Here is a 22,510-nt window from a genome sequence, read left to right on the forward strand (position 1 = left end):
GCTACAGCAGCAAAACAGGGTTGAGATGTGGATTTGGGAGATAGGGTGTTGGAAGAAAAAAAATCAAATGGAAACACCAGAAATCTCTACATTTCCCAAGAGTCAGCTCTATAGAGGTTATTAATCGGGAAGAAAGGCATGGTTTTGGACTATCCTTAAAATTTTCAGAGTGCAACCCTGCATTCTTATGAGTGCAGAATGTCAGACAGGGCAAAATCAACACAGAGGAGGTAACTAAAGTGTCCTTTTCCAGCAGCTGTTTTTCTGAACAGCACACATAATGATTTAGTATTACAGAATCACAGAGTAATTCAGCTTGGAGGGGATCTCAGGCAGTCATCCTGTCTGACTTGCTGCTCAGAGTAGGATTGGCTCTAAGATCAGAGCAGGTGGCTTGGGACTTTAGCCAGTTTGGTCTTTAAAACCTCCAATGACGGAGATGACACAGTCTTTCTAGGTAACATGTTCCCCTCCCTGATTATCCTAAGAGAGAAAAAGGATTTCCTAATATCTGGTGAAATCCTGCTTTTTATCTTGCAACTGCTGTCTCTTGTGCTTCCATCCTGTACCACTGTGTGAACAGCCTGTCTCTCTCTTCTCAACAGCCTCCCAAGAGGTGTTTGCAGTCTTCTATTAGGTCCAAATTCTTCTATCCTCTGGGCTTAACAAGATGTGGTCCCTTGGCCTTTTCCCACAGGACAAGCACTCCAACTCTCTCTAACCATTTTGGTGCCTTTTTCGCTGAGCTTACTCCAATTTATCTTATACTAGGGTTCGAAACCTTTAAGCAGTACTCCAGATCTGGTCTAATAAGTGCTGAGCAGAGGGAGGTAATAACTTCTCTGAAGTTACTGGATGTGTTCCTGTTAATATAGCCCATGATGCAGTTGGCCTTTGTTGCTGTCTGATGCTTTGCCTTGCTGACCCCCAGGACAAGAGAGCTGTGACCAGAGGAGGGGATGCTACTTTGTTCTGGCTTTACCTCTTAGACCTACCTCTTTCATTGGCACGGTCCTGGAGCCTGAAGGTTCCAGCTGTCTGCAGATGGATGAATCAAAAGGTATTTCTTCTCAGAAATGGTAAGGATAGTCTAGGGCTGCAGATATTGCCAGATGAGCTTCAGCCTTTGTGTAATGGACATCAGAGAAGTACACGTGTTGCATGTGCTGGCTCTACAAACACAGTGTCTCAGTGTCTGTGCTCCCTTTGTAATGAATGAAGACAGACAGGTTCCTTGTTCAGTGAGGCAAGAGTGAGGCACTGACTGTCTTAATTTTTCTTAGCAACCCCTTTGCTCCCACCATTTGATTTTCCTCAGCTGATTGGAAGTCTGAGAATCTTAATTTCACACCCTTGTTGCAAATGTGAGATCACTAACAAACAAACATCAGTTCCACTTGCCTTATCATTTTTTTAATTTTGCAGACATATTTTTCTTCTCTTGTCTTTTTACCCTTTCCACGGTAAAAACTGAAAATGGCACTTGGCAGCAAGAATGGCCAAGCTACAGAAATGAACTAGGAAATGATACTGAGAGGCAAGGCATTTGCGTAAGCATATTTGTAGAGAACTAGGCTTTGGGTGGGTGGAATGTGCCTATTGCAAAGGTTCTGTGGTAAAATTTACTGGAGCATAACACGGAGGACTTGAAAGACACGGATAAGCCAAACCAACGTGTGTGTTTGTGTTTGCACTGTTTAGAGTGACATTTACAACACAGGGTGGTAAACCAACCTCGTTTCAAAAGGAACCAATTCTCCAGGCACCATGTAGATCAGCGGGAAGTGAAGCCTGTGCTCAGATAAAGGCCAGAAGAGAAACGAATACATTTTGATTGACTACCCAGCACGGCACTGGGCTCATGACAGGAGTGAGCAATGAAGGAAAAGCTGGAAGTCAATGTACTTAAAGATCAGAGAAAGAAGAGCAGTGCAATTGTCTTTAGATTCCAGGGTAAAATTTTTCACCTACCAAAAATGTATTTCTCAGTATTATTACATTGAAAATACTGAGGTATTGCGGTGACAATATCCCTTATATTAAAGTTATTTCCTGTCAAAACCAAGGTGTTTTCTGACAATTTTATCGTAACCAAAGAATAAGTCAGCTCTTGTGTAGCACTTAGCCTAGTCAGATACCAGAATATATCATACTTCAGCTCACACCAGGTGTGGTCCCAGGTAGATGTAGCTATAATATATTTTTGTTGAATTTCACCAATTTAGGAGCACATGATTTGGCATTCACAGTAGCTGTTTAATTAAAATATTACTAAAACTACTCTCACTCGGTATGCCACAACTTTACACCATGCATTCATATTCTCAGAGATGCTATTAAATTTAACAGTTATTATTTTCCCTGTAGTTAGAAGTAATAACAGGCAGCCCAAACATCTGCTACAAATTACACATCAAATTACCTAAACCTGTCATATAAATAACTCTTTCAACTTCTGCAAACCAAACAGTTGTATCCAGTCTGTGTCCAGTTTGGGGACAGGTGTACTTGCCTGTAAGATTGCATGTACAGCAGCTGTGCACGTACATTTAGGCTGAAAGTTTTAAAACAGGAAAAATTACAAAATATGTTGAGATCTCTGAAGTTTGGAAATCAGTGGTAGGTAACTGAGTAGGTGCTGAATTATGAGTCAACCTTCTGACTCCTCATGCTCATTGTTAGAAAATTGTTTGTTGCTGATGTTTCCATAGACATGATTTGTAGTCAGCTCCAAAGCGCAGCAGAACCTACATGCACACAAAGGGAGTTTATTTTACAATGATAAACAAAGTGAACAGCTACTTCAGACTGGTGATTATATTGCACTGCAAGTCTAGGAAGATGAAACATTGACTTCCTAGCACCAGTATTTTCTTTCAGAACCACCAATTTCTTTCTCTCTTTCACCCTTTCTAATCTCCAGATTGTTTTTTTTTCAAATGGCACGGCTTACGTGCATGTAATGCTTTTCACCCAGAATAATGCCAAAGTGCCATACAGACCCAGCATTGTATTGGGAAAGCTTCACAACAAATGCATGTTTCTGTATTAGCACTCTCTAGAAAAAGAACTCTGCGTACATGACAGAAAGTATGTCAAGAAGAGGAGACTGTATATATTCATGTATTATATAAATTGTTATAACAAGAGTGAAGATTAATGTACAACCTTCAATTCTGTCTGTATTCACTTTCCTTTTAATAGTTCAAGCATGTTAAAGACATGTTAGTTAAGGTTTCATGATTTGTAGGATGATCAGTAGATATTCCTGGCTTCTCCAAGTTAAGGGAGAAAATGAAGTAAAAACCATAAAATATACTATTAAAAAAGAGAAAATTGTTATTCTGAATTTAATCTCACCATATAAATAGGGTTTTCATTTACCTTTAGTTTCTTTTGGTTTTTTGACGATAGATGTCTACAACTCTCCTTTTTTCTGTAAAGGGCAGAAAAGCACAGATTGTGGTGATTGCTTTGTAAGTGAAATTAGAATTGAATACTTTTTTTTTTACATTTAGTGTCCAAAACATTGTCATAAGGTGTACAGCAATTTTTAAAGCATATGGTATTACAAACCATATGATATTACATATAGCTAAGGCTTGCATTTTTGGAGTGTTACATATATTTCCTTACAATTAGTTATAAACCTTGCCCTTGGTAAGTCCTCTGGGATATAAACAAGTTGAACTTTGCAGCTATTTATTGTCTCTACAGGGGCTTTAATAAAAATATTGCATAAAAGCCTCTCAATTTCAGGGAATTTCAGTTCTAACTTTGACCCTAGTGTTTCGGCAAGGTCTAAACCAGGCTGAATATCTCCATAATTACAGTAGTAAAAATGCAGCTCTATGCCCTTGTAATGGCATGAGACTCTTTCTCCTTTGTTTGTATCTCATATCACCAAACTTTTCATATAAAATCTGCTTTGGAAGGAACCACTGAACAGACCAACTTTGCCTAAATTTGTAGCACCTTTGCAACTTCGATTTCACTGCACAATAAGAAATGGCACACACTGTATCTTGGTATTCTCTCTGAAAGTATTTCTGAGTCCTGGGTCTGTTTCTACATCACATCCAATAGTTCTTGCTCACCTCTTGTATCTCTCCTGTGCCATTGTGTGCCCATGAGAACTGGTCATGAATAGCACATTTCCACGCACTCCCTTACTGAGACACATCAAAAATTTAAAACAGGATCTTAACAACAGGCCTATCATGCTGGAATGAATTAGCCCAGCAATGTCAATTGCTAGGCAAAACTCTGAACTCCTTATCCACAGCGATAACCCTGTTGACACAAGTACGAGCCCAGGCATTCAGCACTGTTTCCTCATCCTCATAAGCGGAAATGCTCAGTGGTATAAAATGAAATTCCCTGTCACAAGTGTGACAAAACTGGACCTACTCTACCATTCTCTGCCTTGTGGTTTTGATTATTTGCTCAAAACTCTGGTGACCTTTGCAAGGGCAGGAAGTTGCTGTGCCATGACACAATGGCAGTGATCACCACCATCCTGCTTAGTGGTTTGCCTGGAAATTGCTTGCAGTTTAGGAAAGCTTTCCTTTTAATTTAGTGCATATGTGAAATAAATTATACTATGGAATGGTGCTGTCAAATATTTATTTAGTATCTCAGTACTTTAACTCACTTGCCAATCAGATAAAATTAGTTTTGAATTCTTTTGTACTGACATCATTTTCCTAACTTACAAATTCTCTCTCAGACAGAGAAGTAACAAATGTTTGCATTGGCCTGTTGTGAATAGCAGCGATGTTTAGGAATTTTAATGTACAGTTCAGTGTTTTTATAATGTCACTGTGAATCAGTGCTTAATTTAAACTGGAGACAACTTTGTCCTTAAACAACTTTCTTCATGTATTTTTCTATTTTCTAATTCAGCCCGAGTGTTAATGTTGGCTCCTTTTAGATGATTTGCATGGAGTTTCAAAGGCATAGAATTTCCCAAGTCATTACTAAGCAGCAACAGTGGCTGCAAAGCCAAGTGTATATTGCTGGATCAACAAGATTGGCTTCTAACAATCAAATAGAAAACATAATTGAAAATAATTACTAGTATTTTGAGAATTGTTTTACTGTATGTGTTACAGTGCCAACATCTTTCTGCGTAACTGTGCTGATTATCTCTGTTATAAATTGTGAAGTTTAAGAAAATAAGGTCTGTTCTATAATGTTTTGAAGTCCATGCAACCAGTTTACCTTTTCTTCTCTGATATTTTCTTCATACAGGATAATAAATTGTTGTCTTATACTTTAAGCCTTTATTTGAAAAATTTGTACAGAATTAAGTTAACGACATGCTATACAGAAGTTGCATCTTATTTGGATTCATTTTGTATTGCTAAAGGTTGTTCAAAATCCAAAAACTAAACACAGACAAAAATTAATCCACATTTTGCTGAATTTGCTTGCTAAAATGTCATAAATCTTGATCACATAAGTGCTCTAATAACACTGTATTCCTACTGTGTATTTACCTTTTTTCTTTGTGTTTTTGCATGACTGAGAATTTTATCGCTGTCAAATTTCAGTCAGAGGATAGAACATATTTGAATAAGTTTTGCATGGCCTACATTAAAAAAAAAAAAAAGGAAACCATGCATGAAATGATGGGAAACGATTCATTATGAAACTCCAGGTTTTCAGGTTGGATTTTGTACCCTAAAGTTTTGCCTCTGTGGCTGCCTTGCTTATGCCTACATCACTACTGAGGGATCACCAGAGCAGATGGGTTCTTGGGACTGCTGGTAGGAAGGTTCATTAGTCATTAGTGGTGAACAGTAGAAACACAGGAAGGTAAAAACATTTCTGCCCCTTGTCTGCCTGGAGAGAAAGTGAATCTCTCAGTATATATGTTGATTGACAAAGGTAAAACTTGAAAGATTAGGTTAATTAGGTAGGTAGTAAAAAAAGTTGCTTTCTTAAGTGTGTCATTTTTTCGAGAGGCATTACATCAAGTCTGTAATTCTAGTAGTTATTTTACTCTTTATTGATCAAAAGTCCTAACTGTGCTTTTATAAGGACTGCTTCTGTTTAACTGAGCAATATCTGCTGTGTACTAGAAGTTGTAATGGAAACAGAAATTAGATCTAACTTGGCTACACAGCCTAACCTGGTAATAGAGCCCAGCTTCTGTGGGGCCATTTACATCCGCAGTCGTATGGAACAGTCTGGTACAGGATTATCCGAGAACAGAGTGAGCTCAGGCTGAAGAAACCCCAAATAGTACTTTTGTACTCAGAATTTCTCAGTCATAACCAACCATGTAGATTTTTTTTTTCACAATATGTTCTGCACAACCAGACCATAGAAAATATTGCCATTTATAGTGAAGCAGGCCAAGAAAAAAAGGGGCTGAGGAACTGAGGAGCTGAAACTGTGGTGTGTGGATGGACTGCTGAGCTTTTTTTTTTTTTCTTCTGTGGTTCATTGAAAAAAACATTTAAGAACTGTAACATTGTAGGTTAAGCTACCAGCGCTGGAAGGGAACTGGGTCTGCAAGTAGATATTTTCCTTACAAAGTGGTCTGCTGACTAAAAATCTGGAGCACCATCAGAGTTCAACTAATTGAGCCAGACAGCTTGTTAGACTGTCTTATAAAAGCTGGATGTCTGGCTAGATAACTTTTGGCACTTTGAAGAATAGGGAGGCAGATTTATGAACTGGACAAATGAGTTACAGTCAGGAATTTTTCTAACAGCTTGGCTCTATCTCTGAGAGACCCTTTGACTCTCAAAAAGGTGCTGCTTCAAAGGCCACTTTCTGCCAGCTTTAAAATGCACCGTTCAGCCTTGGATATTACTGCAGATTTTAAGCACCTTATCTTCCTGTGCAGCTCAGGAAAGGAACAGGGTAAGTTTAGAGCCAGTTTTATTCCCATTTACTCAGTAACATGAAAACATAGAAATGACAAGAATGTTTAGGAAGGAGACAGGTGTGCCTGCACACAGAAGAGGAACAGGGTGACATTAACATGCAGAAGCAACTTGGTGCACTTCAGGAAAGGTGAACCTGAATCTGTGATCCCCTAGCATTGCTGAGGCTTTAGAGACATCCGCCTGCCTCACGCCATGTATGCAGGCAGGCACAAAACCCTCCTGCTCGGTTCTGCTTGGACAGGAATTGCTGAACCCCTTCCATGGCTCGCTCGCAGCAGCTGAGCCCTAGCTCGCCCATTAGCCTCCATATGCTCGACCCCAGCAGGCAGCCAACAGCAGCGCTGCCAAGCTCCCTGCATTTGTTTCTGCCCTGTCCGTGTTGCACGTCATTCCAATTCAGATCCGTCAAACTGTCCACCGCAGAAACCGGAACACCGTGGGCAGAGGAATACACAAAATAAGAATTTCTTGGAAAAACCCCAGTCGCTATAATTGTAAATAGCTGTTTTCCTTCTTTGTGTGCTATTTCCCTTATGGATTCTAAAATTTCTGATTTCTGAGCTTTAGATCAGCTCAGAGTGGAAGAGATAAATTCATGCCTGGAAGGGACTGAAAAATAAGATAGCAGCTGCACAGAGAGGTGCATGTCATGGGGTATTTTCAGTATGATCAGGGTGCCAGACACCTTGTCTACATAAACAGAAGGAAAACAACTGAGAACTGGGATCATCATCACAGGCTTGTAATTTTTCTGCTCCCTCTCATAATAAAGCAAAATAAAAAATACTAAGGTTGATGAGAGTTAAACACCCATCACAAAGATCTTGTCAAGTTTGGAGAAGTTTTTTATGTAAGCTAAGCTGTTATTGAGACATCTTTGAGGCTGTTAAAAACAAAGGTAAGAAATATCCCTCACACCCAAGGTGAAGATAGCTGACGCTGCGGCTTAGGATGTTCCCTTTTCAGTCCTGAGCGCAAGTCACACTCACCACTTGCCAGTGTTGTCACACTGCCACTCTTTTTTGCCATTATTTGGTGTTTGCGATCACAAGACGACAGGTGGCCTGGGGGACCAGCCACAGAAATGAGGCAGAAGATTATATTGTTTTCAGAGCCAGACTCAGAGCCTATTCACACTTTGGAATTGAGAAAGGAGGAAGCACGACAGTCTCAAAATTCCTCTAGTCCTCATTTCAATCACCCCTGGTTCATGGATTTTCAGGGTACACACTGCTGTTTTGCAGGCAATAGATTTTAACAGTCAGTCCTAAAATATCCTGCACTAAGATTTAAGGTAAGAGTAGAAGAGGAAGCAAATGTATGGAGAAAGCTCAGACTGATTTTTGGCAAATCCTCTGCTTGATCTGTGCTGCACTGTTGCCAGCTCTAAGTGTTCCAAAATCATACGTGATGAGGGTAGCTTAAAAATAATCAATTTGGAGTTACTTTTTATTTGCCTTCTGGCTTAAAAATAATCAATTTGAGGTTCCTTTTATTTGCCTTTGGTTTCTTAGCCTTCAGGGTACGCTCAGATAATGTTTTCTCAGAAACCATGTGTGCTAGAAAGCTGCTTTCTCTTTTCCAAATAAAAATTGCTATTTCTCAAGTCCAGCCCTAGCCCTAGCTAAGGTTTCACGTACCAAATAGCATAAGATGTGCAATAAACTTACTGCAGGTAAAACCATTCACCCTGTTCACCTCATGTTTTGTTTTGTTTGCTGTAGTCTAGGGCAGGACAGAAGAAGAAGAAAGTGGACAAGTTAGTGTGAATAAAAACATGAGAACTTAAGGAAACAAAAAAGAGAAAAGAGGGCAAGGGTGGAAACCAAGATGGAGCAGGAGAATGGAAATATTTACTGTGGGAAAGATTTAGGAGGAGAAAGCAAAGCTAACAAAGAGCAAAGATAATTCTGCCTATACCTGTCCTTTAGTATGCCAGCAGCTTTGGAGCTCTGGAATCTATTAGGGCTGTAAATAGCTATGTATCTGTTATTAATTATTTCAAGTTGTGCCAATATTTAACCAGGAATTAGTGCTGCCAAAGCAGATGGGCAGCAGCAGGTGGACCTTTGGAGACCAGGTATTTTCAAACTTCTAAATGCTGCACACTTGTGTAGTTCTGCATTTATGTGTCTTCTACAGGGCCAAGTTAACTTGAAATTCAGAGATCTTTAGAGAGTTGGGTTGGAGGGACAGTCTTAAAATTCTTAGGTCTGAAATTAAATCTGCAAAATTTGCTTCCTTTAGTAGGTAACTCTGGTGAGGGCTATCACAGTCTGATTTTTGATAGCCTGAGTATATGTGATACATGACTTGCAGAAGATTTGAAGGAACAATTGGGCAAAACACAGAAGTCTGGATATTTCTCCAAATGAAAACCTTCTCTATTTTCGAAGAAACTCCCCCTTTTACTCTTCTGTATGTTTTTGCAACTGTGTCTCCTGTAGCATTCTTACCCCTTACATGTGATGTCAAATTGTCCTTCTATTGCTCTAACTCTTTTATGTTTCTCTGGCCCGAAAATCGGAGACGTCCAACTTAATGTACATTGAACTTCCTCCCATCTTCTTTTAAATATGTCAGTGAGTTTGCAAGATTTCTGTAGCATGAGCCAGAACATGTTCTCTTTGCAACCATCTACTCTTAGAGCTTGTGAAATAGGTGTGTCACTTTTAGTACCTGCTTAGCCACTCTATGTATCCCGTATCCCGTATCCCTATGGAATGAAGAGTAATTAACGTGATATCTAGTTAGGGAGGTTGGATTTAGCTTTGTTATAGTTGGTGAGCCATATTTAGTCTTGGAAAATGTCAGGACTTTCCCCCCAGGATTTCAAATGCAAAGGCAAAATGAGAGTAAGGCTCCTTGTATACAATCTACCTGGAAGGAGGTGTTCTCACTGAGTGATGAATACATAACCAGAGAAGCACTGATTCTGTGACTTGGATAGGAAGCTAAGATGGCTATTGTGATATAACTCTGACCAGTAAAAGGTCAAAACACAGAAAAACTTGAATTTTCATTAACTTCTCTCTATTGCACACAAAGGCATGGAATATTTGCACTTGGCATTCACATGCAAAGCATTGAATTTCTCTCCCATGCTCATTTTTCACACTCTCATTTCTCCTCTCTTAGGACTGCTTGACTTAGTAGTAAGAACCGGTTCTGCTCTACAAAGGCAACAAATACACTGAAAGAGACCAAAAAAGATGAGGCAAATGAAAAGAAAAGATGGATTGATAGATATGCTATGACTAAAGACCAAACAACATTGAGACAGGACTTATTTCAGGCATTATATGTTGGTCAATAATTCTTTGCTGGTTTAAAATAGACTTTTAGTAAAGTAACTTGGTCAGAATTAAATACTGGTTTATTTATCAAAATGGTTTCTTTAAAATTTATTTATTTATTTATTAAATAGCTTGCTATTCAACCTTCCTATTCCATAGACTTTTTTTCTTTTGTGAGTATTGAACTTTACATCTAACTTAATTTGATCTTTTAGAGCATCTTTTTTCATATATTTAACGAAACATATCACATGCTCATGAGGCACACAGGAAAAATACAAAAGTTCTCTGAGTGGGAAGCCTTAGCCACATATGTACTTTAGGTGTTATCAGCACATGATGAAATCTTCACCATTAGATCCATGCCTGGAAATCACCTATTGCCAGGTCCTGAGCTGCAAAAATAAAGAACCAAGGAAAATATTTCTCCTTTTTTCTCTCCCTCCCTCCCTCCCTCCTTCTCCTACACCCACACAAGCACACCCACCCGCACGTGTGGGTGTGTGTGCATGCATGCACGTACACACAAAAAGCTTCTGTTTTGATTCCATTCTCCCAGCCTCTTTGTACAATTACAAATTGCAGATGTTCCAAACTTCAGGGCAGAGCTCAGTTTTGTTTGACAATGAAATATATGATTAATATGTTAAAAAAAAATGCCCATCTTCTCAATAGGAATATTCAACCCTTGAACTGGCCTAGGAATACAGTTATTTCAAATTTCCTTCTACTTATGGAGTTTAAATGATCAGTTTTCTTTGAGGACACACAGTGTTGATTTTTCTTCTTGTTTTGTTTTGTTTTTTAAAAACCAAATTAGCAATAATAGGTCTTTTTCTTTTCTAAATAAATATTTTAATATCAAAAATATCCTGGCTACTTCCACTGCTAAAAGAGCATGTTTTGGTGTCCATTTAAATTTAATGTAACAACGTATTTATATTTTCATGGATTTTTTAGCTAATAATAATACACTACTATTTTTGTAGTGGGTAATAAAAATCAATGGTTGCAATGTTAGTAACCTGGCATTTGTGGGCACACCAATTACAGTTCCTTACATTATTCAACTCAAACCCATTTGCAAGAGCTGACCAGTTCCAGGGGCTGACAGTAACTCGTAGACTTTTAAGACCATATTTTGGTACACAAATTATGTTATTGCCCAACCCCCACCACCACTAGGGGGTTGTGGGGTTTGCCTTGACAGTTGTTCATTGTTAGTCAGCTCCTGATGACTGGACTTACTGCTAGGATGGAAGTGTAGTGAACTTCAGGTGTTTTGGATGGTATTTGGCAGGCAGTGTGAACGTGGTTTGAATGTTGTGTATCCATTTTCCTGACATAAACTGAAGGGTGCTTTGAAAGGGAGAAGATGCAAGGTGGTGTTCCCAAAGTGAGCCCTAACTATTGTAAAACTGATGGCAGCTAGGTCTGCTGATAAGAGTTGCTTGGGTGTTTGACACACCCCCATGCCCACACATTCCACCAGAAGAGCTGAGTGTTGTCACCATGAGACTCAGAAGCTGAAATGCTGGAGGAAAGATGCAAAAAAGATGCAGGAGAAGAGATTGAGAGGAACCTGATAAACATATTTTCTGAAAAGATGGAGGTGGGGGAATTGAGAAAACAGAAATTAGGTTTCCCTAGCCTAAGAGCAAAAGAGCTTGATAATTTTTCTTCTATCCTCTTCTCCGTGCTTCATTTCTCCAAACTCCGACAGTAGCTTAGAAACTTCTGCATCTGCATGAACTTTTCTAATCTACTGTCTGTTATACTAATTCTTCCAATGATCTTTACATATCACTCAGAAGCCTTATGCTCCCAAATGCTTAGTTCCATGCTTCTCAAGTACCTGTATATATTGGAAAGTTCATGGAGAGGTGTGAAAGAAGTCTGACCTGAAAACCTGCTGTGTGGAAAAAGGGAAAATGAGGACTGTGGAAGGTTATTTTCTTCCCAAGTACAAATGAGCAGGTATGACAGGGAAGACTCAAAGCTTCTTTAGCATTTCCCATTTTCTTATTCTTTATTGTCTTACCAAAAGTTATAGTGACCTTAGTAATGACATGCTTGGCTTGTGCAAGGAGGGAAGGCATTTCAAATATTGATATCAACAGCCTTGCTTTCAGTTCTCTGTACTCAGTTCTGCAGAGTTAGGAAACACGACAGCTTTATCCTAACTGCTACAGCACGTTTGAGCAATGTCATTTTTCCCCAAGTGGAATTAGGAAAACACAGCACTTAAGAGTCTGCATAAAACTCTACTTAAAAATACTACTGGCTTAGTGCAAAGCACTGTCACAAGTTCTTGCATAAGATTTGCAAACTGAAAAGCATCCAGGCCAAAATTCACTTATATTTCAGACTGTACCACGGCTGGTTACTGTGACAGTCTGCCATAAAAACCTTCTGCTTCAGCAGAGCCCTGTACTCCCTTTGGCTCAGCTGTTCCTTTCATTGGGACCTTTAATTCCAGGCACTGAGGTAAAGAACTTTCTCAGTTGCCTTTGCTCAACAGAGAACTTGGTAACACCCCCAGCAGCCAAGAACCTGTGGGGTGGATCAGAGCCACAGGTTGAGCCACTTGAACGTGCAATAAACAGATTATAGTTGAACCGGTTGGTGCTATAAAATGCTGGGGTTTAGGCAGGCTGTGTTTAAGAGGTTTGCTGTTTAAATGATTAGAAATAGACTGGTGGCACCAGTCCCAGGAGGCACAAAAAATGTCAAGTCAGTTTAGTCAGCTTGTAAGTTTTTGGCTGTTTAGTGTTTGACCAGTCAGCTTTTGAGCACCAGCCATGGCTCTGTGACACACCACCCTGTGTCATACACAGCACTAGAGGGCAGAGCTAACACCTGACGAGAAACTAGGGTGCCTTAAGGTCCAGGGAACATTCCTTAGAATGCAGTTAAACGAACTCCTGGGAAATAGCTGGAGAAGGAAGCTGAGACACAAAAGTCAAAATATTAGGCGGCTGGTAAAATAAATGACAAATTAATTGCTATGCTGGAAGCATGACAAACACTATAACCATGGCCTTGTGTATTCCTCACAGATGGTTGGGAGCATTTGCAGCTCTGAGGGACTCCTCCTTGTTCCATATTTGCAGGGATCTGTTTGCAAATGGAAGGGTTGGAGGTGTCCTTTGAAAACTAAAGCAGAGGTGCTGGAGCACTATTCTGCAAGGGGAAGGAAACTCCATGCTAGGAACTGTGCGCCAGGGAGGTGGCAACTTTGCTGGAACCAAAGTCCTCCTGCCACTGGCCCTGCAGTATTCCTGGGTCTCCATGCAGTGCAGCTCACAGGTGGTAGGAGGCAGTTAAAGTGGGAGTGGATGGAGACAGTGTGAGGTTTTGTGATAAATACTGAAGGTCAGCTCTTGTGTGTTGGTCCCTGTTGGCCCTGTGTGTGCAGCGGATGAAGCCCAGCACCTGCTGATGCAGGTACAGGTGCTGGTGTGGGAAGCCTGCTTTGGAGGAGACTCACAGCATCAGTGAGAGCTCAGGAAGGGACTGTCTTTTTTATCTGATTGTTGTCCTGGGACTGTGAGAAGATGAGCCACATTCCATACTTGCTCATGCCATGCCTTGTATACACAGTGTGGGGCATTCAGCAGCTATAGACTGGGTAGAGGAAGGCAGCCTTGAATTTAATTGCTCTCTCTCATCTAACTGCAGGTCATGGCTGGTGAAGGTTTGAGAGTGTGAGAAACTGGAAGAAATAGTGAAAAAGAAGTGTTTTGTCCACAGGCTGACATAGAAATCTAGGCAAGGTATTAGATTCTTATCCACCTAGACTTTTACAGATGCCCACAGAGAACAAAGATAAACCATTTGGGTAAAATTGCCTCATTATTTACACTGCTACATAACTTTCACCCTTTAAACTGATGCAAAGCCTTAAAAGAAGAAGAAAGTAAAAGTTACCACAATCCCTCAGCCTAATAACACCAACCAAGAGCAGCCAAAAGTTTTACCAGGTTTACCTCTGTTAGTAAGAAAAAAGAATGGAATTAATTTTGTATATCACTAATATTGTATATTATTATACACACACACACACATATATATAAATAAAAATATATACATATAATGAATGTGTATATATCAGAATATTGTATATCACTCCTATTTTATGACCAGATATCTTCATTCTTTTCTTGAGACTGCTCAGTCTCCAAGAAATGAAGTGAGATTTTTACAGTTTGCATGGCAATGATTTATGTGAGGGTCATGGCCTGTCACATGACAACACCTGACCCCACATAGCATGATGTAGGTGTAAGAATCATACTCTTTCTTAGGGTCAGCAGCTCCATGACACAGATCCCTGTGTTCAACCCACCACCCACAAAGTGGGGGAAATATGTCTTTTCCTTTTTAAAAAATTTTTTTCTCCTTTTTTGTCAGCTCCCTGAATTACTTTCAGGTAGTTCTGCACATTTCTACTTTTTCATTTAATTAGGTGCAAACACTCTGTATAAATAAAATAAAAAGTTCTCTGCAGCTAGCAGACTGTTGCAGACTGCCAGACACTGAAAAATGTTTGTCTGTGTTGCCATTGCCTAATAACTCACATTTTATAAACAAAGAAATCTTTCTCTCCCACTTTTTTCTCTCACATTTTCAGTTAGCTTTTGGGGGTTAGAAGCTTGGATACAGCTGCAGAATAAGTTTGGATCCCAGTATACAGTAGGTGTACTATCCATGGAAACAATAGGTGTACAGTACTACCAAGGTTCCCTGCCTGCCTTTCAGTCACACAGACTCCATATCCTTTAGGAGATGTCATTGCAGTGCTTGTATGTAAATGCTATATAATCTGTTAGGTATTTCAGATCCCTTTACGTGGTCCTTGGGAAGCCAAGTCATAATTCTTTATGTCCTTTTTCTAGCAGGGGCACGAGGCATAGATTTCCCCAATTACAATGATGTGATACTGTGGAGGTATCTAGAAAGAACTTATGTTGATTCACTAAGAGCATGTCAGAACGGTGTGTAAAGTTTATCTCTGCTTATATGTGAAGAGAGAGAGTCTGGAGAGGCTATGCAGGCTTATGAGTTGATGTGCTACTAAACTGCAGAACCCAAACCCTCTTGGTTTCCACAGTCCCCCAGTATCTACAGAGAGCCATTGTCAACATGTCTGGCCCATAGGAAACCAGTTATTTGGTTGCATTTATATATGGATCAACTGGTTGGGAAATGGGAACTCATACCTGGGCGTGGTATCACTGCAAAAAGTTATAGAGTTATCCTATAGTGCCATAATTCTGTGTAGATGCTGCAGCTGAGTGTAGGGCACTGAGAAAACTCTATGCCTCAGTTATTTGTGCATTTAGCTCCTTTCAACTTCAGGACTTCAGAACTTCCAGACTGTATTATAAATTCTAGTAATCATGCTGGTTAGAGCAGTTTAGTTGGCACCTTGCTCTCTTTCTGGATCTCTGTCTTAAAAAGAAAGTAGCAAGAATTTAGGATGAAAAGTAAACCTGAAGCCTATAACCCATTTAAATTCAGTTCTTCAAGCTAAATTGTGCAGACTGTGAACATCTATTGAAGCTATTGCATTATGCAGAGAATCAAGTTAAACAGAATCTCATGCTTTAGTGATGGAAGAGAGAGGTATCTTTTTCTGAACAGAAACTTTATTTCTATTGTGCTTTATTCTGATATGAAAAGTGACCATTCCTAAGACTTTCCAGCATTCTTTCTTCAAAGATGAGTTTCTTGGCCAGCTGCAGCACTTTAACAAATCTCCCAACATCTGCCCAGCTTGGCTTGAGATAGCAAATGTTTTGGAGTGTCTATGTGCTCAAGACTTTAGGACCCTAGTCCTTATCTCCAAGAGGCTCAAGATCCTGTGTTAGAATCTGCAGAATTGGAGCAATGTTTGCAGTATAAAAATGTTCAGTGGCAGAAAGCAAATATTCCTAGTAGTAGATATGAAGAGACCAAATACAATAATATCTACTGTAAATAAATGTGTTGTTCTTTGCAAATGTGTCTTTATTCACTTTCATTTCTTTTAGGTGTTTTATTTAGTCTTAACAATCCACTCTAACTTGAATGACATATTCCAGATGTAAATGTGCACAGATGCTGTTCAGGCTGTAGATGTCCAAACCTTTATTGTGTGCTTCACAGCACACAAGTGTCTTGTGTGTGTGCATTCAAACGTGTATGTACATGCTTTATAACCCAGTGCCTTCCCGTGTCTTACTCACTTCATAAAAGTTTGCACACAATGAAACACTGTTTTATAAAATATCCCCATTGGCACCTTCACTGCTCCCAAGGCAGGCACAATCTATCAGTGGTGTAAAGCTGCAGGCACAATTAATCTTTTGTAATCTGTCATAATGCATTGTGTTTGATACACTGAATAGTCTGACTGATGTGTTGCTATAGTGCCATGAATGCCAGAGGTTCTGAGCAAAAGGTTCTATCTGTTTCTAAGCATCTTGATTTCCAGATGTAATTTTGAGATTTTGGTTCCAAGAAGGATTTGATTCTAAAAGCAGGATTTTTTTTTACCTTGATTAATGTTGATTTCAATGCAAAACCATGCATATCTTCTAAGTATAAAACCTACTCTGCTGAGCTTTATAAAAATCTTCCAAAATACACTAAGACCAGGAATTTTTGCTGGAATCTAAGGCTGGAAGGACAACTCTTTGGCAGTGAAATACTTACCTTCCAGGAATTCATAACTGGTAAATATCCTTACCTTTCCACACTGACAGACTTCCTTTACGGTTGAGATGGGATGGCAGGAAGAAGCCAGGTCATTCTACAAACTGTTCATGCCTTCAAAAAGGAGCAGATCTTGTGGTATTTTGGTAATTCTTTAAAATCAGTAAGATGTTCTACTCAAGAATACAAGCTGAGATTTTCCAAGACAGAAGCCAGAGTGGCAACATGCCTTTACTTATATCAACACAAGGAAATGAGCCAATTATAGCAAAACTAACCCCACAGACCTTAGGAATTTTAGATGGAAATCCGGGAGATACTGCCCTTTCCTCCATCTGCTTTGGCCTAGCTCATGAATACAGTAAAGGGCCAACAAAGTCATCATCCCTATGACAAGTGTCAGGGAGCCCTGGAGCTATTGCTGCGGTCATGGTAGGTCTCTGTTAATGTTAAAAGACTCAGTGAGTCTTGCTGTAATTACTTACTCAGTTTCATGGAATCTCTTCGCTGTCTCACTGAAAGTGTCCACTACTTTTTAAAATAGGAACAGAACGATTGGTGTATGAGGGGGTTAAAACTGCATTTTATGCCATTTTATGCCATTAGTTATGCTAGTAAAAGAAATGTAAACTCAATGCTTGTTACAATTTTCTGTTTCCCTTTCTGTCATGTTGTGTGTTCATTCCTGTTACAGAGAGCATGGAATTTCTGTCAAAATGAAATGCACTTTTGTAGTTGGGTTAAGCCAACCATCCTAGGTTAAGGATGAAGTGAGAAAGAAACTTCCCATCCTTCTAATTTTGGGGGCATTACTTTCGAGTTAGGCTGGCAAGGCAATGCAAAAAAAAAACCCAGACCCTGCTGCCCTTCCTATTCTCTGGATAAAGAGAAAATTCAAAACTGTCTAAAACCTATCTGCAAGTTTTCAGCCTGTAGATTCATATGCCAGTTATGGGTATACAGGAGAGTAAGAAGGCTACAATTCTTTTAAAGTCAAGAGGATCGAAGAGTCATCTTCCCAAATTCATCAAATGTAGGTGTTTTAAAAACTTCTACTGCTATGGTGTTACTTGCTTCTTTGAATTTCTCATACAGGAGTTGCTGAGCTTGAGTCATTTTTGTGAGACAAACCAACACTGCATAAGTTCATCATTCTCAGACCATGCCTGTAGCTGCCTACCAGCACCTTGCCTTGAAGGACACCAGGACTTCTGGCAGTGAGAAGGGTCAGCTCCTTATTTCTGCTTCTGGTAGCTCATGGTTTCTTGCCAGACTGAGCATTTCTGCCCAGCTTCAAATTTTGAAGGGAAAAAATTTTAAGAAGCTGAAATAAAAGCAAAATAGGATGGGAATATGAAAACAACATTTCTGAGCCCTGCTGAGTTCCAACAGCAACACAAAACTATTCCGTTTATATATTTAGCTAAATAAATCCTGGCATCATCACTAGTATGTTTCCTCTCATTGTAGGGGTTTCTTCTGACTTGTGTTGGGACAAATATAAAACGAATGAGAATGAGGGACAGATGTCAGCTCTGTAAGTGCTAGTGGGAACTGGAAACTCCCTTCACCAGCTGCTTTCAGAGTGTTCAAATCTGACCAAGACCATTTATCTGGAGCAGGAGTGCTGACGGAGACCAGCTGATGGACCCCATCTTCAACCTGCAGTTCCTCGTGGCCATCCCAAAGCTGGAATCTGAAATAGCAGGATTAATCCATCCCAGCGCTGCTCTTCAGGGAGCCTTGGTCGCCAGGGTCCCATGCCTTTGTCACTTCTCCTCAGCCCTCACCTGAGCACCATCACTCTCGCTGCAGCAGCCACTGACCTCAGCAAGGCACTGCTGGCTGATTTTGCGTTGAGGAGAGGAAAACGCTCCCCACGCCTGCACCCATCCCTCTGGAGATGCACAGCTGAGCCCACAAACTCACCAGCACCAGCTATGGAGCTGCCCTTCTCCTCTCAGACAGGGATTGCTGCTACTCGTCGCTTGTCCTTTCCCCCCTTCTCTCTCCCTCCTGGCTTTTGCATTTCCTCCACCGTGATCCATTAGGTATTTACCGGCAGGATAATGTGACTTTTCACACCGGTTCTCTGTGTGCGCTGCCCGGCAGACTGGGCTGGATAAAGCCTCTCCCCAAGCCCAGCTGGCTGGACATCTCCCCCCCACCTTCCCCTCCCCTTCACACTAGCCAAGCCAAGGATTCCTCTCTCCCTCCCTCTTTCTTTTTCCACCCCTCCCGCCTTCAGAGCAAGCCCAAGACGCAGGATCCTGCCGAGGGAAAGTGCTCCTTGAAATCATCACCGCAGACCCCGCTACGAAAGTGCAGAGGAGGAGAGAGAAAAAGCCTCGGCAGCCAACCTCCTGCAGCTGAAGGCTTTGGAAGCAGGGCAATGGCTCCAGGCTCTCAGAGATTCTCTCTCACCTTTCTCCAGGGTGTGGGATCTGTCTTCTTCTTCTTCCTTCAGATCATCTCTGTTCAGGCTGATGGTGAGTCTCCCATTCAGTTTGGGCTGGGTTGTTATGGCTGGAATGAGGGCTGTATGTTGAAATGTGTTATTGCAAAAAGAAAAAAAAAAAAAAAAAAACACTTTTTTTTTTTTTTTTTTTTAATAAGAGGCTTAGATACACGCCCCAGTTTGTATTAGGAAACTTCTGATTCAGAGGTTTTTGAGACTTTACAAATATCCTGGGGTTAAGCAAAGAAAGGAAATAAGATCCCAGAAGGCTAAGATTATTTTATTACAACAGAATGACAGGATAGTGAACTTTTCCAGAGGAAATAAGAATAATGAAACAAAGCCAGAACACGACTAAGAAGGCTCAGCTGTATTTTAGGAGACCTCTCCTTATAATTCAAAGTACTTTCCCATCTCCCCACTTCAGATGTGTCACTTTATATGGGCAGGTACTTGAGGAAGGGAATCCAAGAAGTGAAAGACTTTGATAACCTCTTCTGTTCAGTGCCACACACGCTGAAAATGACTGCTCACCTTTCTGCACATGAGCTTCCCCTGCACTTCCCTGCTGAGGGATGTGATCAGGACATGGATTTGGCTGAAGCACCAGCTACCAGTTGCTCTGAAACGGGACTTTTTACTCGCTGATGGTGATCCTGAAAAGCTGCATCCCTTGAAAGTTTCCAGTAGCCTAATGCCCTTTTAATGATTCAGCTTGTGATAATGATGACCAACTTGTCTAAAGCAAAACACTTACTTTTGAAACAACTGTATGTTTTCCTGGGACAGCAATGCTGAATGGTCACATTTTTCCCCTTTCACAGCTGTAATAGATTTATGCCCAGTCTCAGGATTTTTTAATTCCAATACCCTAATCCTTTACCATTGATGTTTGCTGAATTATTCCAGACAACAGAACTTAAACATTATGGGGCAATAAAAACCTCTTCTTGTTTGTTCTCACAGTATTTTTCCTGTTGGATTTATATTTCTTTCAGTTGATGGCAAAGTATGGCAAAGGAAAGGGAGAAAATAAATCTTGCCTGTATGTTTCTGCAGCTTCGAGTAGAATGTATAAATGTATATCATTTATACAACAGAACCCTTTCTTGTAAAGTTTAAGAGAGTTACATTTCATTAAGCATAAAGGAAAATAAATTATTCAGAAAACTGCACTATGTTGCAGTAGGCAAAACTGTGATTCTGTTTTTAGGTTGTACTCCTTCCTTAGCAAAATGCCTTTGAAATGAGAAGAGGGGGGAAAAGCATATCCATGAAAAAAGAATCTTCACAGAACTTAAGGACACAGGGCAGAATAATAATTTCCCTTGCTAAGAATGCTTCTCCTGAGTATCCCCTTGTTTTTTCAGGGGCACATTCCAATTTTTATTCTTTCCATAAAATTAACGAAACTAACTTTTTGATTTCTAAACAGGCATCTTCTAAACGAGAAAGGGAAAAAAAGTTGATGATCATTTTAAGGCAGAGGTCATGACAGATTTTAATTGTCATTCAACAGTTTGTCAAATTTACTTCACATGTGGTAAAACATTTATGGTATCAAAGGGCAGAATATCTGAAGTACTTTACAGTTGTCAAGCATTATTAGAATAATGTGCTTTGCAATTTTATTTAAATTCTAGGTAGCATTGTGAAAGATGTGTAAGTCTGCTACTAACTTAGTCTTCAGTGGGTTCTCCTAATATTAATATTTGAGCACACAATTGTAACACTGTCCTATAAGCCATCTGGGTTAAAACAGAAGAAAACACTGTATGTCAGCTTTAAAATTCACTGCTATGTATTTAAGAAGATCTGAGAGTATGAAATAGGATTAATTCTTACTTTTGTAGCAGATTCTGGTCTGATCCAGTCAGAAACCACCTTCTCATTTTTAAGGTGTGGGTGAAAATATAATGGTGCTAGTTTCTAATACATGTAAACGTCACTTAAGTGCCAATGAACCATTCTGAGTGACACATACATGTTTGTGCATTCATCATTTTTAACTGAAGGCATCTAACTGTGTTGCAAACTGCTAAAGGGATTTTGAATATGTCTTGTAAAAAACCTGTGAAATTCAGACTGGCCCCTCTTACAGTCAAACCTCTGAAACTGGTTGCAATGTATTTCCCTAAGGAAGACTTTCACTTTATTATCTCACACAAAAATAATGACAGAGAGCAGGCAATAAAACTGACGGCCGTTGAGGTCTAGTGAAGGTGTAAAACTTTGGAGCTTAGTTGATCTCTTTTGACCATTATTTACCATAGAACATATTGCTGTAGCACAAATAGGCTGCAGAAATACTCAGGCAAATGCAGAAATAAAATATAGCCCTGTTTTGTTTTGCAGCTTATTTTCCCAATTGAAATGTGCTTGCTCAAAGCTGTTCAGGTCCAGGTCAGATGGACAGAAGACTCCCCAAGGGCTTGTTCATGCTCCGAGGCACCATGGTGTGCCACTGCCAGTGCAGTTACTGGAGAATAATATGTGTTATTGTGGCAGTTTTCAATTGTATCACTGCAAATTCAGGGGGTTTAAATTGTTTTCCATTTGCACAGGAATAGGAGAACAAGGATGTGACTTCCTGAATCCTGCACAGGAGTTGCCTCTACTTTTTTTGCCTCCCTCTTTTGTTTTTTCAAGGCTTCTAAAATATCCACATGTGTGAACCATAGTTTTCTGCAGAGTACTTGCTCTGAGACAGAGCATGTCAGGAGAGGGTGATGGTGATTCATCTACTGTACTGAGACACACCTGAAATGAAAAATGTGCTAATTTCAAAGCTTTACTAATTGTGCCAAATTGGAGCTGCTCTGTTGGCTAAATTTGGATTACCTGAAGGCCTATTGGTCAAGCCAGTCATCAGCAGTGACCATGCATAGTGCCTGCAAAGGTTGCAGGTGAAAGGATCCAGAGTCCATGAAGCTGGGCACAAATAGGATCTGAGAGACATGCCTCTAATTAGAAACTAATGACATCCAAAGTAGGAAACCCCCCCTACTAAAGTATTTAATTTGTCTTGGTTTTGCATCCTTTTTTTTAAAAGTAAAGGGAAAAATGTATGTTCTTTCTCTTCTGCCCTCTCTAGATGCTCACATTTCTGTAGCAGGTGTCTACACATTTAATTATCCTGCTTGCAAATAAAACAC

General features: G+C 40.0%; 1 protein-coding gene and 1 long non-coding RNA gene across 2 annotated transcripts in view; one reads left to right on the plus strand and one right to left on the minus strand.

The window, feature by feature from the left end:
• Positions 1 to 2,623: 2,623 nt before the first annotated feature.
• Positions 2,624 to 17,103, minus strand: LOC119698058. The gene is made up of 3 exons (XR_005256051.1): positions 16,932 to 17,103; positions 3,385 to 3,436; positions 2,624 to 2,747 (listed from the first exon to the last, which is right to left on the minus strand). It is a non-coding gene; the product is annotated as an uncharacterized LOC119698058 (long non-coding RNA).
• Positions 17,104 to 18,200: 1,097 nt separating this feature from the next.
• SUSD5 (sushi domain containing 5) overlaps positions 18,201 to 22,510 on the plus strand; it is a 42,392-nt gene continuing 38,082 nt past the window's right edge. The window contains exon 1 of the mRNA XM_038129520.1: positions 18,201 to 19,386. Coding sequence (XP_037985448.1) covers positions 19,290 to 19,386 — 97 coding nt within the window. The 5' untranslated portion in view covers positions 18,201 to 19,289. The remainder of the gene's footprint in view (positions 19,387 to 22,510) is intronic.

The sequence above is a fragment of the Motacilla alba genome, chromosome 2, assembly GCF_015832195.1.
Source record: "Motacilla alba alba isolate MOTALB_02 chromosome 2, Motacilla_alba_V1.0_pri, whole genome shotgun sequence".
Classification (NCBI taxonomy): domain Eukaryota; kingdom Metazoa; phylum Chordata; class Aves; order Passeriformes; family Motacillidae; genus Motacilla; species Motacilla alba.